Genomic DNA, 12,364 nt, shown 5'->3' with positions numbered 1-12,364 from the left:
CTGCAGTGGGAGGACAGAGAGCTGGAGTCTGAACCCAGGACTGGCAGTCACACAAAACAGGAGGAAACTAGATGTGTCTGATAAAGCAGGAGAGCGCTGCTCTACAGCCTGTCCTACATGAACCTTTCACCCCTCTGAGGGTGTTAGTGAGTTCCTGCTTCATTCAACGCCTTCTTCCTGTTCAGACCAGCAGGGCGTTATCTGCAGCCTCCCAGATAAATGTTTCTTTTTTTTCTTCTGACTTACGTCTGGGTTTGCTGCCAGGATGGTGTAATTTCCGTCGTCGTCCAGCGAGGCTGCCGCTGTGTGCAGCGAGCAGGTACCGTCCGGATCCCGGCTGATCCGGTAGTGTTCGCTCCTCTTGGAGATCTGCTTACCGTCTTTAAACCAATAGACCTGCAAGGAAAAGATGCAAAAACTCAACACTCAAGTTTTATTGTTACACTGATTTTCTATGAACATCATGTTTTAAAAGTAGCACCAGGTTTTCACATGTTCTAGCATTTATTACACATCATTTGAGGATTATGGCCCGCAGTTTGCAAAAATTCAAAATTCAGCTACTCAGAAAATTAGTTTCACAAGACAGAAATACAATAATTGTCCAAATAAGTGTCATCACCTGCAGGTAATCATGTGAAAGACTGCTGACTGAAACACTGACCATAAAATTGCGCAAATTGGAATTATGAAAATAAATTAACTTAATGGAAACACGTCAATTTAAAAAAAAAAAAAAAAAACACCTCATGTCTTTTGATAAAAGCTTTTAGCGCTATATGAGGTGGATTTTGGCTGTGTCAAAATCAGTGTATTTTGGCAAAACTGCAATGAAAACTTTTTTTCACATCATAAGAGTCACATGATCAAAAAGTGGATGTTACTACTGGCAAAAACTACGAAGAAGACGACAGGAAGTGGTAGGACGACGATAGCGCGGCTTGTTTTTTAATGACATATCTGTGAACAAACTTATTCATGTCGGTAGGTCACAAAAACAATCTCTGAAGATAATGGATACAGAATGCTGTATCCAAGTGCATTGATGGAAGGTTGTGTGAAAGGAAAAAGTGTTTTCCCATGAAACCGTTTGAATCAGTGGTGGGCACCTTTGGTTGGGGGTCTCCGTGGACCTTGCAGGAGAAAGTGACCGGCATGCCCTCGAACACCTTGTAGTGTTTCAGCTTCTGGTCGAAGGAGGGCGCCACCCCCTGGCCGGCGGAGTCCTCGTCGTGCTGGACGTCGTCGTCCGACTCCTCCACCGGAGAACGCTCCAGGCGATATTCAATCTCGCTGATGAGGCGCTGCTCGAAGCTGGACACTTTGTACTCCTGAACACAAGACACACGGGGCGAGTCAGGAGACGTCTAGACCAGAGAGAATCTGAGGAGCATGCAGGGACAGAGCACCGAGGTTCATTAACTCGTTTTCATCGTCACCCAATCGAGCCGAACTCTTCCCCTCAACTCCCCAGTCCTTCTCCCCCCAGATGAGCCACTCCTCCTCCTCTACTACCATCCCCATCAATCCCTCATCGCTCCGCGGAGCGTGGAGGAACAAATGCAGAGCAGCTCAGCGTGATGACACATCCCGCAGATAATGACAGGCCTCGGGCGCAGCTGCAGAGCCGGCGCTAATCCTCCTGAGCCGACGCGGAGAGGAGGCCGGTGCCGACCCGCGATCACACCGAGAGGAGGCCGTTTCTCTGAGAACTGGACTGGAAGACGGGCTTGTTCGCCGCTTAAAACGTGAACAACACGTGAAACAACGTGCGTCACTGTGAGATGTGATGATTTAGCAACACGACACGCTGTACAGCGCGTAACAAAAGTCTTCATGCCGCCTGGACTTCTTCGCTTTTTGTCGCAACCACAAACTTTAATGTATTTTATTGGGATTTGATTTGATGAAGCAACACAAAACAATGCGCACTGATAAACTGGAAGGAAAGGGATTTATGGTTTTTAAAACAAGTTTCTGACAAATTAGATCTTTCAAGATGTGTGAATTTAAGTCGTCATATTGGATGGAGAACCTCTTAAAATCAAACATTCAGGTTTTGTCATATGCATTTAGGTCTGGACTTTGACTGGGCCATTCTAATATAAGAATGACCTTTGATATAAACCATTTCTCTAGCGTACTTGTCCTCCAGGAAGGCAAACCTCCATCCTATCCTTAAGTCTTGTGCAGCTTCTAACAGGTTTTCTTCTAGAAATGCCTCCCCACAGCATGATGCTGCCATGACCATGTTTCACAGAGGACATAAGTGTTCAGCATAAAATGCTGCACAAAGTTCCTTTTTTTGTGCTCTTAATTTATTTGCTAGTGGTTCAGATAACTAGGTTACTTCTGAAGGTTTCATTTGGAGGCATCAGAGAGGATTGGAAATAAATTCGCAACTTTGTGTTGGGCCATCTCGCAAAATCCCAGTAATAGATTGTAATGGATATTAATACTGCATATTAACACTATAGTGCTACCCGAACCCTGAGACGTTTCTACGCTTGTAGAAACCAGTGACAGGACTCGCATGTCTGGTTTTCTAACTTCTAAAAACACATCAGTGTGATTTCAATTTACAGATCTAAAAACGGTGTGGATAGTAATAATCAAAAACCAAAAACAATGCGTCAGCAAAGAGAAGGTTGAAATGAACCTTTTGAGGGCAAGTTTCTGCATCAGCTGACTTGTCTTCCTGTTGGGAGAAAACACACGTTTTGGTTGAGTGTGTTTGGCTCTGAGCGTCACACAGTGAGGGGAGACAAGCGCTCTTGGTGCTCCAACCACTCCAGCTCTCCATGCAAAGAGTCACAAAGAAATGGAAATGTGGATCAGTTTGGTCTGTTAATAAGTGACCCGTCAACCCTTTGTGTTCACTGCTGCGTTTTAGCGGCTGTACCGTCGTGTTGTTTCAAATGTAGCTTTTTCTCGGTTGACATAACTGGAAATGGACGGCTCATCTTTGAAACACACGACCGGCTCCGGGAACTGTTGCTATTTTTGTTCCCTTCAACAGAACTGGCTCGTTGGCTCTGAGAAAGACAAACAGCCACATTAGCGCTAGCTGGATGTTCCTGTGGAACAACAGAGGGTTTGGATAAACAGAGCTTTTTATGGAGGGACCTCCGCTGCTCCTCGCCGGTGTTTACAGAGGCACCGGGCGGGGCTGACGGGCGGTCAGAAGATAGAAGTGTCGTCAGAAAACGTTTTCGCGTCACACGGTGAACATGCAGCAGAGTGAAAGAAACAACCCGCCCTGGTGAGGACGTGTTGGTGAAACGTTTCCATGCCTGTGTGATGTTCCCCTCCTGGGGCCAGATGCATAAACAACGTCAACACGCAACCGAGACTTATTCACAGCCCGACGTTTGCAATATTTCCCTTTTGATTTCATATATTTAACTGCAGCCATGTGTTCCAAAACATTATTTAGAGTTTGTTGATTTTCAGATATATTACTGACTGAAAGCTTTTCATAAAGAGACATTCAGAGCTTGTTTGATTTTCTTTTTTTTTCTCTCTCTGATGTTTCGTTTCATCCCTCCAACTTTCCGCATCTTGTCACGATACAAACACAAACTCCGCCGCATGGCGTTGGAGTGTTGTGTGATGGACCAACTGATGTTGTGCGTAACGGTGAAGTGGAAGAGAAACGACGTGTGGTTTTTACAGAAAATCTGAAAAGTGTGGCATGTAATTGAATTGGGGGCCAATACGTGGTAGAAACACCTTTAATGTGGAAGATGTGCTTCGTGAAATGTTTAAATTAAAAGGTGCCTGAATCCGAATGTACGCCACACTTTTGGTTTCTGATTACATGAAATCAACATTGGATACATAAAGGTTTGTGGTTGTAATGTGATCAAATGGAAAAAAAAGTTTAAAAGTTTAACCCTGCTTTTCAGGGTTTGCCCACTGTTCCCACTGTAAACTTCAAGCACTTTTCAAGCATTTTCAAGGAACGTTTTCAAACTTTTCCAGCACCACACTTTGGAGAATAAAACTAAAACAAATTGACTTCAAAATATGTTTTCCAGTCACTTCAATATGTTATCATTTATTACTAATTATTATATCTCGTGATCGTATTCTACAGCAGAAACCAGATGAACAAAAAAAAAAACCCAATTGTGTTTTGAAATGTCTCTTTTACACACTCCTTATGCACCTGACTGCTCCGAGAACAACACACTAATTTCACAAAATAAATCCCCCAATTTCAATAATGTTGCTGTAAAATATCCAACATCAAACATGAGTGAACGTTTATTTCAACTAAATGAGTCAATAAGCCATTGGGCCATTAGAAATGATAAATATTTATGACATTAACACAATTTAAACAAATCTTGTTCAGGTAAATTACCTCAAACACAACATACAAAGAAAGTTAAAAATAACATTTCTAAAAAAAAAAAAGTTCTCATCAAGTATTGTGGCGTTTAGCAAATATAAATAATGTTGGTAATTCTTACTGACATTTAGTCTAATTTAACTTCAGACAGTGAGGGAAAAAAGTGTCTTGATTGGGTGTATGAAAATATCTGGGTTCAGCTGTAAGTGTTTTTCTCCAAATGTTTGGCTTTATTACAAAACAGTGCAGTTTGAATAAAAACGACTTTTAAGGACTTGATGCAGGAGCCTCGAAAACACCGAATTGAAATTCAAGCATTTCCAGGGATCCCAGTATGAACACTGACAATCCCTAATTTCAGAGGATAGAAATTCTACATTCATCCACCTGTCATGACTGTGAATAACAAAAGTAATAATTTCAGCATCTGGCCCCAGCGGTGTCGGTCCCCCATGCGAAGGGCCCCCGTACCTGTGTGACCGGCTCCTCCTCTGTGTCCTGTGTGTTCAGGACTGTGGCAGCGTTGTCGGCCCCCAGGAGCCTACGGGCCATCTTCTCCTCATAGGTTAACCTCTGCAATCAGGGATTAATGAGGTCAGCGCGGGTTAGTGGGGTCAGCCGCACAAAAACACACGCTTACACAGTCCAGTGGCAGCTGCGTTCAGGCCCGCTGTTAAAACGTTTCACATTTATCCAAAGGCAAATCCAACCGAAGCTGAATGAGTATCGCTGTCATGTTTTAATTAGCTTTCTTTGTTCTTCTTAGCGCGTGTTAATCCATGTTAAAAGGTGATCACGCTCGCTGACGGGAGCTGAAAACCCACCTGTTGACCATTGCTCATGCGCTCCTCTTTAAAGCGCAGCTTTCTCTCCAGATCCTGGATGACGGCGTCCTTGGAGCCCTGGATGTCGGAGTCGGAGACGATGCGAGGCGTCTTGGTGACTGACGACTTCCTCGGAAACACTTTGCTGAAAGAAAGATAAAAAGAACAAGAAAACAATAACTCATCATTAAAGTCGTACTTCTTTGCACACGCTCTCTTACAATCTCAAATCTTTTTACTCCTGTTGCATCGTTACCAGAACTCACTCTCCCTTATCTGGACATGTCCAGCTATTGCATTCCTCTCTGTATCTTCTTATCTCTCTACGAATGCCGCAGGAATGCCAGGGTGAGAGAGGGAGTGCAGGAGTGAGTGAGGGGCCGATGAAAAATAACTGGCGGAGAGATGAAGGTGGAACGGGAAAACCTTCCCCTCTCATTAGGAGAGAGGAAGGACCTGCAGATTTTTGTCAGCCAAGTCGATGTGCCAAGAGCAAAATGAAAGTATCAACTGGGCCGGGTGTGGGATTTTGACTTAAAAACATAAAAGTGATTGATCATACGTGGATATGAACACGAGGCAGCCCTGCAGAGGACAGTGAGGGGAGATGAAATGCTCATCGGGGAGTTTCTATCCTCCGTTTACAGATTAATCACACACGCCGCTTAATTTCTTAAAACTGCGATAAATTTCAAACTTTGAGCAGCACCGCCTCATTTTCTTGTTCATGTTTTAAATTTAGAATGAAAAGAAATTTTATTTCATTTCAATTTTTTCCTTGTGTCCTGTCCAGGAAGCTTGGGCAAAGCTGTGGGTCTGGTTGCCTTGCAGTGTAAGGGCAAATTAGCACTGCAACAGCGCGATGATATATTAAATATTTTACAAATTGTTTGGGGGCAGATGTTTCTAGATCACACTAGAAAAACAAAACTAATTCAAATTCTGAAGAACGAGCTGGTGGAAATAGATGCCTGGTTTAAGCGTAACAATGTTTTATCCTCTATCAGCAAAACAAACTTCCAGTAAAAAAAAAAAATGCATATTTTATCAGATATGTTTGTTCTTTCATTTACTTGTGTTGTGAATTAAGAGGTGGGAGAACATCTTTAAATAGAATCTGCCTGATAACATGTAAAAGACAGATAAACCACGGCCTGATCTGAAGAAATTCAAGGATGAATAAAAAACAAAATCATTTTAATATATGTGTCTAGAAAAGGGCCACAAAGCCATTCTAAGGCTTTTGGACTCCCAAGCTCAAGCACTTCAGTTATTATTCCACGTCTGATAAAAACAAAAAATAAACTAAACTGGATGTTTCTCTGGTTGCATAATTGACTTTATGAAATAAATGGCATGTGTGAGCATTTGTTTGACTTGGACTCACCTTTCCTTCTCAGGTCAGAGGGTTTATTTTCTTGCCATTACACCTTTGGTAAACTTTACTTTCTCTCTCGCTGCTTTATCTAGTTTTTCTTTTTCAAACATGTCGTATAAAAATGTAAACATGTCGTTTCTCATCTGTCCAAGCCTCCTGCCTGGACGTTTACGTCCAACCAGGTTCTGTTATGGGTTCATGCTGTGTAGAAAGGGCCTTGAATGTCCCGCTTGACACAAGGCATAACTCTGAAGAGACAGCAGAGAGTGTAAGGGTGTGCTGTTCGGTCCGCTTTGATCCAACTCTGGTTCATTTGTCTAGAAAGTCTGATTCGTTTGGGGAGGTGCGAATCTGCACTCTAACGCCGATGGTCTCTGTCTGGTTGAAGTGAACTCTGGTGCGGTTTGAATGTGTATGTGAACGCAAGTGGACCAGAGACCACTCCAAAAGCAGGAAGCGGACTATACTGCAGGGCATTCTGGGTAAATACAACCAAAACATGTTAGCAGGAGAACTGCGTTGTGGTCTTTTGCCAAAGACAGTTTCCCTGCCTGCTTGTTACTGCTGCTGTCTTTAAAAATATTACTGTACGGTGTCTTTGAGTTTCTTTAAAAGATTTTTATAGATAAAATGTATTATTACTACAAAACAGAATTCCTACAACCATTTTTGTTTACATTCTGTGAAGAATGAAGTTGTTTTTGTGTCATTTCTTTCTGTTGTTCTTGGTGCAGCGCCACCACAGGCGAGGAGAGGAACAGGTTTTCAACTATTTCGGTGCGTTTGACACAGTGCAGTGTGAACGAGAACCGCAGCTGAACATGTAACAGACGTGTGACATTTGGACACTTACATGGTGCCGTTGCCTTTGGGAAGGCCCAGGCTGTTGACCATGGGGCTGCCGGGTGTGGAGGGGCTGGAGGGCAGCAACGAGGACAGAAAGTTGGAGGCGGGAGACGGGGGCACCGAGGAGAACGGCGACGACACATCTGAGCCGACTGGAGACATGGAGACAGGAGGAGGAGGCGGCGGCGGAGGAGGGGGGAAGTCCTGGCCGGAGCCGGAGGGAGAGGACAGGTTGCTGAGGCTGAGGAAGGGCGGAGGAGGAGGCGGGAAAGACGGAGAGGTCGGGGACTCGACGCTGCCGGCCTTCGTGAAAGGAGGCAGGGCGACCCGGTTTAAGGGCTTGTGGGAGGCGGGTGGAGACAGCGGGGAGGACAGGCTGGACCCAGAGGAGCCAGAGGAGTGGGCGACGTAGCCCGCCCCTCCCGGACTCTGGGCAGCGATGAACTGCTTGGGCCGGGCGTAGTTGAAGGTACTGGCCTGCATGGCGGTGCTGCTCTCCAGCTCCTGGAAGGAGGGGGGTGGGGGAAGAGGCGGCGAGGGCGGAGCAGGTGGAGGTGCTTCCTGAAGCAGATGCAAGGGTGGAGGCGGGACTTCCTGGATGTGCTCCGGCTGCTGCTGCCAGATGGCTGCCTCCTGCTGCTCCAACAGAATCTGGTCCTGCAGCTGCTTCAGCTGGGCCGCGTTCCTGAGAGGAAAAGGAGAAGAAGACTCAGTCAGTCCAGCTTCCTTTAATCCTCACCGCTTTACAGCAGGTGGAGGGCGGATGTAACACGGCAACACCGAGAAAATAAGCTACAAAACCCAGCATCTGTTTTCAGGTTCTCCACAACCACAAGTTTCTACGCTGCAAAAACACAAAGTCTTAGCAAATATTTTTGGTCTGGTTTCTACTGCAAATATCTTAATACACTTTAAATAAGATAAAACAAATCACATTTCAGGAAGATATGGGAGCTTGTTTTAAGTAAATAATTCTTTAATGCTAATGGAAAAATGCTAGATCTACTGAAACCACAACTTGGTAAGATGTAGTTTATTTTTGCAGTGCATCAGCTGCAGTCAATGAGAACTACTGACAGAGTTTAACTACTAACTACAGTGAACTGTTCTTCCTGCGCTGCGTCTGGCACCAGGTTTGTTCAAACTGGAATATGTCCGACTTGTAGGGAGGAAACAACTGCACGAGCAGCAGGGACTGATAGTTTATCAGCTTGTAGCCGTTAACAAAGAGTCAGACTGTTGACAGCACTTTAAATGCGCTGCAGGAGTCAGACTGCTGTTGTTCGGCTCACAGCCTAGAAAACTGATAATAGTAGCGCTGCAGAGGCCGATTTCCTCTCTGTGAAACAGTTTGGTATGACTCCTGCTTGAATGTTTTGCTGAAAGAAGAAAAACATAACTGTGACATATGCGAGTCATTTATCCGGATGATGAAATGCTGTTTTTTCTGGGGGGTTTTCAGAGTTGCGGTTGTCCAGTTTGGTGACCGCCTCGCGATGTCATTGTGGAGGAGAGACGGTGGAGTTTCTCGGATGCCATCTGCTCCACATTTCTATCCTCCACGAATCTTTACATGAACTAGTAAAGTTTCAAAGAGACCAAGTGTTAAGTTATTTTGATCCTTTTCATTTCAGGGTGGTTGTTTATAGCTTTTTTTATGTATATGAAGTCCATAAACTTTTAAAAACACAACAAATGAAGGAATCCTTTGATCCTGTTGTGGTTCATAAGCTTTGTGTACACACTAGTCTCACAGAAGAATTCATAGTCCTTGAAAATGTTCATATTAGAGCAAACTTTCTCTCTATTTTAACTGGATTTTATGTGACTAAAAAGTGCATGCCACTGTAAATTCAAAGTATACATGTGTTTTTTTTTATTATTTAACTATTTTTTTTACTGCAATTGGAGCTACAATTGGAGCAGATTGATCCAAAATATCAATAATATCAATTCCTAGTTGGTATCGGTATCAGATCGGTATTAGTGCGGTAAAATCGATATTTCGGTTTCAGATTCTCTCTTGAAATGTGATTTTAGTTTTGTACTGCAGTTTCCCAACCCCGGGTAAAAAAAAACAACCCCCAAAAAGTTTAGGAAAAAATGTACACAATTATGTTATGTTATATTTTTTATTGGTCATCTTAATATGCTATTATAGTATTTTTGAAAACACCTATAAACACAAAAACACCTCAACGTCAGAAGTTTGGCAATATGTCACGTTTATTAAGTATATCAATACTTAATAAAAAGTAGCAATATTTGCGATACTAACCCTGTATTTATCAATACCCAAATATGCAGTATCACACAGATCCTCATACAAGTGTTTGGTTTTTTTAATCATAGAGCAAATATTATCAACCTGAGATCAGCACTTGTTCTTTCCACCATGAGACACTTTGGAGCTTTCCCATATAGCTGGACCTTAGGGGTATAAAATGCAGACGTTTTTGCTCCCAAGGTAAACAATACGTGGAAAAGTTTATGAAATGCGAATAATTTTGCAAGGTATTGTGGTTTAGAGTATACTTTCTTAGCTATTTACATTCTGACATGTTATATTTGTATAATTATTTGTTTAACTTGCGCTACCAAACAGAATCTTTCGAGGAACAGGCCTCAAAAAGACAGGAGGATTTCAGAGAACTTTTGATACCAGAGACAGCAGCAACACGCAGCATGTATATAAATCCTCTCCAACAGGCTCCCAAAATTACATTCCAAACTTGCAAATGAGGACAATGTGGGGCTCCTTTAAGCCTTCACAAACTATAGAAACCACAGGCCTGAAGCGCAGCTCTCCGCAGGCATCAGGAAGACGACATTGGTCTCTAGGAAAAGCCTGAGACGCTGTAAATCTTGCAGCATGCTGTGCAGTGTGTGAGAATGAGAAGTTCCTCACTGTTCAGAAAATACTGTACATCCCGGCGCGCGCATGTTGTCTGGAGTCCACCAAGTTCACGTGCCCAAATCTCTTCCAGATGTCAGATAATCAGTGGAGTGTTTCAACTATTTTTTCCTATCTGTGACAGTGCAGCCCCCCCTTCTTTACTCCCCACCCCTTTCTTTTAGGTCCTGCTGCCAACAGCAGCATGACTGATTAGTCTCTCCGAGCCATTTTGGTTTTTCATTTTGGCTATGCGCTTCCTTCCAGAGTGGACTTCACAGGCCCAAATAAATACCCATTAATCCACAAGCATCCATTCCGATCGTTCCAGCTCGTCCCCACCTGGTGCTCTCCTTACGGTCCTCACCGACCGCAAAAAAAAAAAGAAGCAACACAATCAGTTCAACATGTCTGCCTCTTTGTGTACGTTTTCCTTTACATTCCCCCAAAGCTCTCCTCCTCAGGCCTCCAAAGAAAGTGAGCTTTTACAGGAATAGTTTGGCAGCTGGCGAGGCTCGCGGCGCTCCGCAGCAGTTTCATTCCTTTTTTGGCTTTGTTCTCGGTGCGTCAGGCAGAAGCGGCCGGCAGAAAGGAAACACACTTCATATCCTCACGGCCCCAATCCCTCACTGCTTTACTGGCTCAGCATGAACACACTTCAAAGGCCCTTTTGGCATTCATCAGGGTTTTTTCTTCTACTTTTTTGACGTACTTGTGTTACAGTTCTTTTTGGAATAAAAAAAAAAAATACAATTGAAACAGGAGGTAGAGTCGCAAAAATCGATCAACGAATGGTGAGTTCAGGTTGGTCGCAGAAGTTACAAATTCCAGCTCGAGGTGCAAATACAGTTCTTTAGAAGTGTGTCACCAAAATCACAAGCCAAGAGGTCTGTTTCCTGCAACATAGGGTGTCATTTCTACTTTTTATTCCGGCTGCAAGAGAGCGAGAGAGAGCAACGCCTATACGTCCTAACTAGGCTAATATGAGACGCAAAAGCTAGTTTTACTTTCATTTACAACTTGTCTTGTTAAATGCTGTCATTGCTGTTCTGAAATCTCCCATTACAGCTGTTAAATCTGTATCTGCAGGTAGAGCTCCACAAAAATCAGGGATCGGAATTTGGTCACAAAATTAGGGTCTTGGCTTGTCAAGAACTTTGTAACTATCCTGCTTTTTCCACGAGTTTTGATGCAGATTCAAGAAATCTGTCGTGACTTGGCAGCTTTCGTCCTCCAAAACTACTTAGTTCAAGAAGATTATAATTATAGCCAAATTACAGCTGCATCTGAATCTGGTTTAAACATTTGCTTCATGCTTAAACGGTCAGTCTGGTCTTATTTCCAGCTGTGTAAATATTTTCATGTCCCACTTGAGAATTTGGATCAATCAAGCTACCAGCCAGAGGTCATCCAGAAACAGATCAGCCTCCAGCTTCTACTCCCAGAAATCTTTGACCGCAAAGTCCAACAGAGTCGTCCCGCCATACATTGCTTTTTCAACAATCCGCCTGACCTGACCTACAGTTTCTGTATAGATCTGTATAGATCTCTGACAAAAAGACTTCAGATTCACAGCAGATTTCCATCTGTCCCTTCTACTCTCCGTCCATATGTCAGAGCGGGGTCTAATTAGTAGGGAAGTTTTCCTGTGTCGCCACGCCAACAGTCCTGTGTTTTGCTGTTCTGCTTTGGGCCAACTGGCCCACAAAGCCGCTCGCTTCATAGAGAAAACACTTCAGCTCCTCTGTGTGCTGCTCCGACTGGAAGACGCAATTACTCTTCTTCTCGGAGGCCTCTCTCCGTCTCTTTGCCCCCTCTCTGGAGGAGTCGACGGAGGAGGTCTTTTTGGGTCGGATTTGTACATTCTTAAATTCGGAGGAAGAAAGATGAGACAAACAGCGACGCAGACTGGAATCTCTGTCACATTTCTGAAATCATAATAACCAGACCCTGTAGCAGGCTGACAGTAACATCGCTGAGGGAGAGTTTTACAGCGCTGTGATGTTTCAGGCTCAGTGAGAAGCCCCAGATCCAGCAGCAGCAGCAGCATGTTGCTTTAATAAATG

At 43.7% G+C, this 12,364-nt stretch overlaps 1 protein-coding gene across 4 annotated transcripts in view; it reads right to left on the bottom strand.

Moving 5' to 3' along the window:
• palld (palladin, cytoskeletal associated protein) overlaps positions 1–12,364 on the bottom strand; it is a 72,290-nt gene that overhangs the window by 7,998 nt on the left and 51,928 nt on the right. For 2 of the 4 annotated variants that reach the window (XM_023339096.1, XM_023339097.1), the window contains exons 11-17: positions 7,413–8,090; positions 5,182–5,326; positions 4,829–4,930; positions 2,946–3,035; positions 2,660–2,698; positions 1,110–1,331; positions 247–396 (exon numbers count right to left, since the gene is read on the bottom strand). In XM_023339096.1, coding sequence (XP_023194864.1) covers positions 247–396; positions 1,110–1,331; positions 2,660–2,698; positions 2,946–3,035; positions 4,829–4,930; positions 5,182–5,326; positions 7,413–8,090 — 1,426 coding nt within the window. The remainder of the gene's footprint in view (positions 1–246; positions 397–1,109; positions 1,332–2,659; positions 2,699–2,945; positions 3,036–4,828; positions 4,931–5,181; positions 5,327–7,412; positions 8,091–12,364) is intronic. The other 2 variants (XM_023339098.1, XM_023339099.1) reach the window with 2 other exon arrangements.

This window comes from Xiphophorus maculatus, chromosome 9 (assembly GCF_002775205.1).
Source record: "Xiphophorus maculatus strain JP 163 A chromosome 9, X_maculatus-5.0-male, whole genome shotgun sequence".
NCBI classification, from domain to species: domain Eukaryota; kingdom Metazoa; phylum Chordata; class Actinopteri; order Cyprinodontiformes; family Poeciliidae; genus Xiphophorus; species Xiphophorus maculatus.
This window is presented reverse-complemented; position numbering and strand designations above follow the sequence as displayed.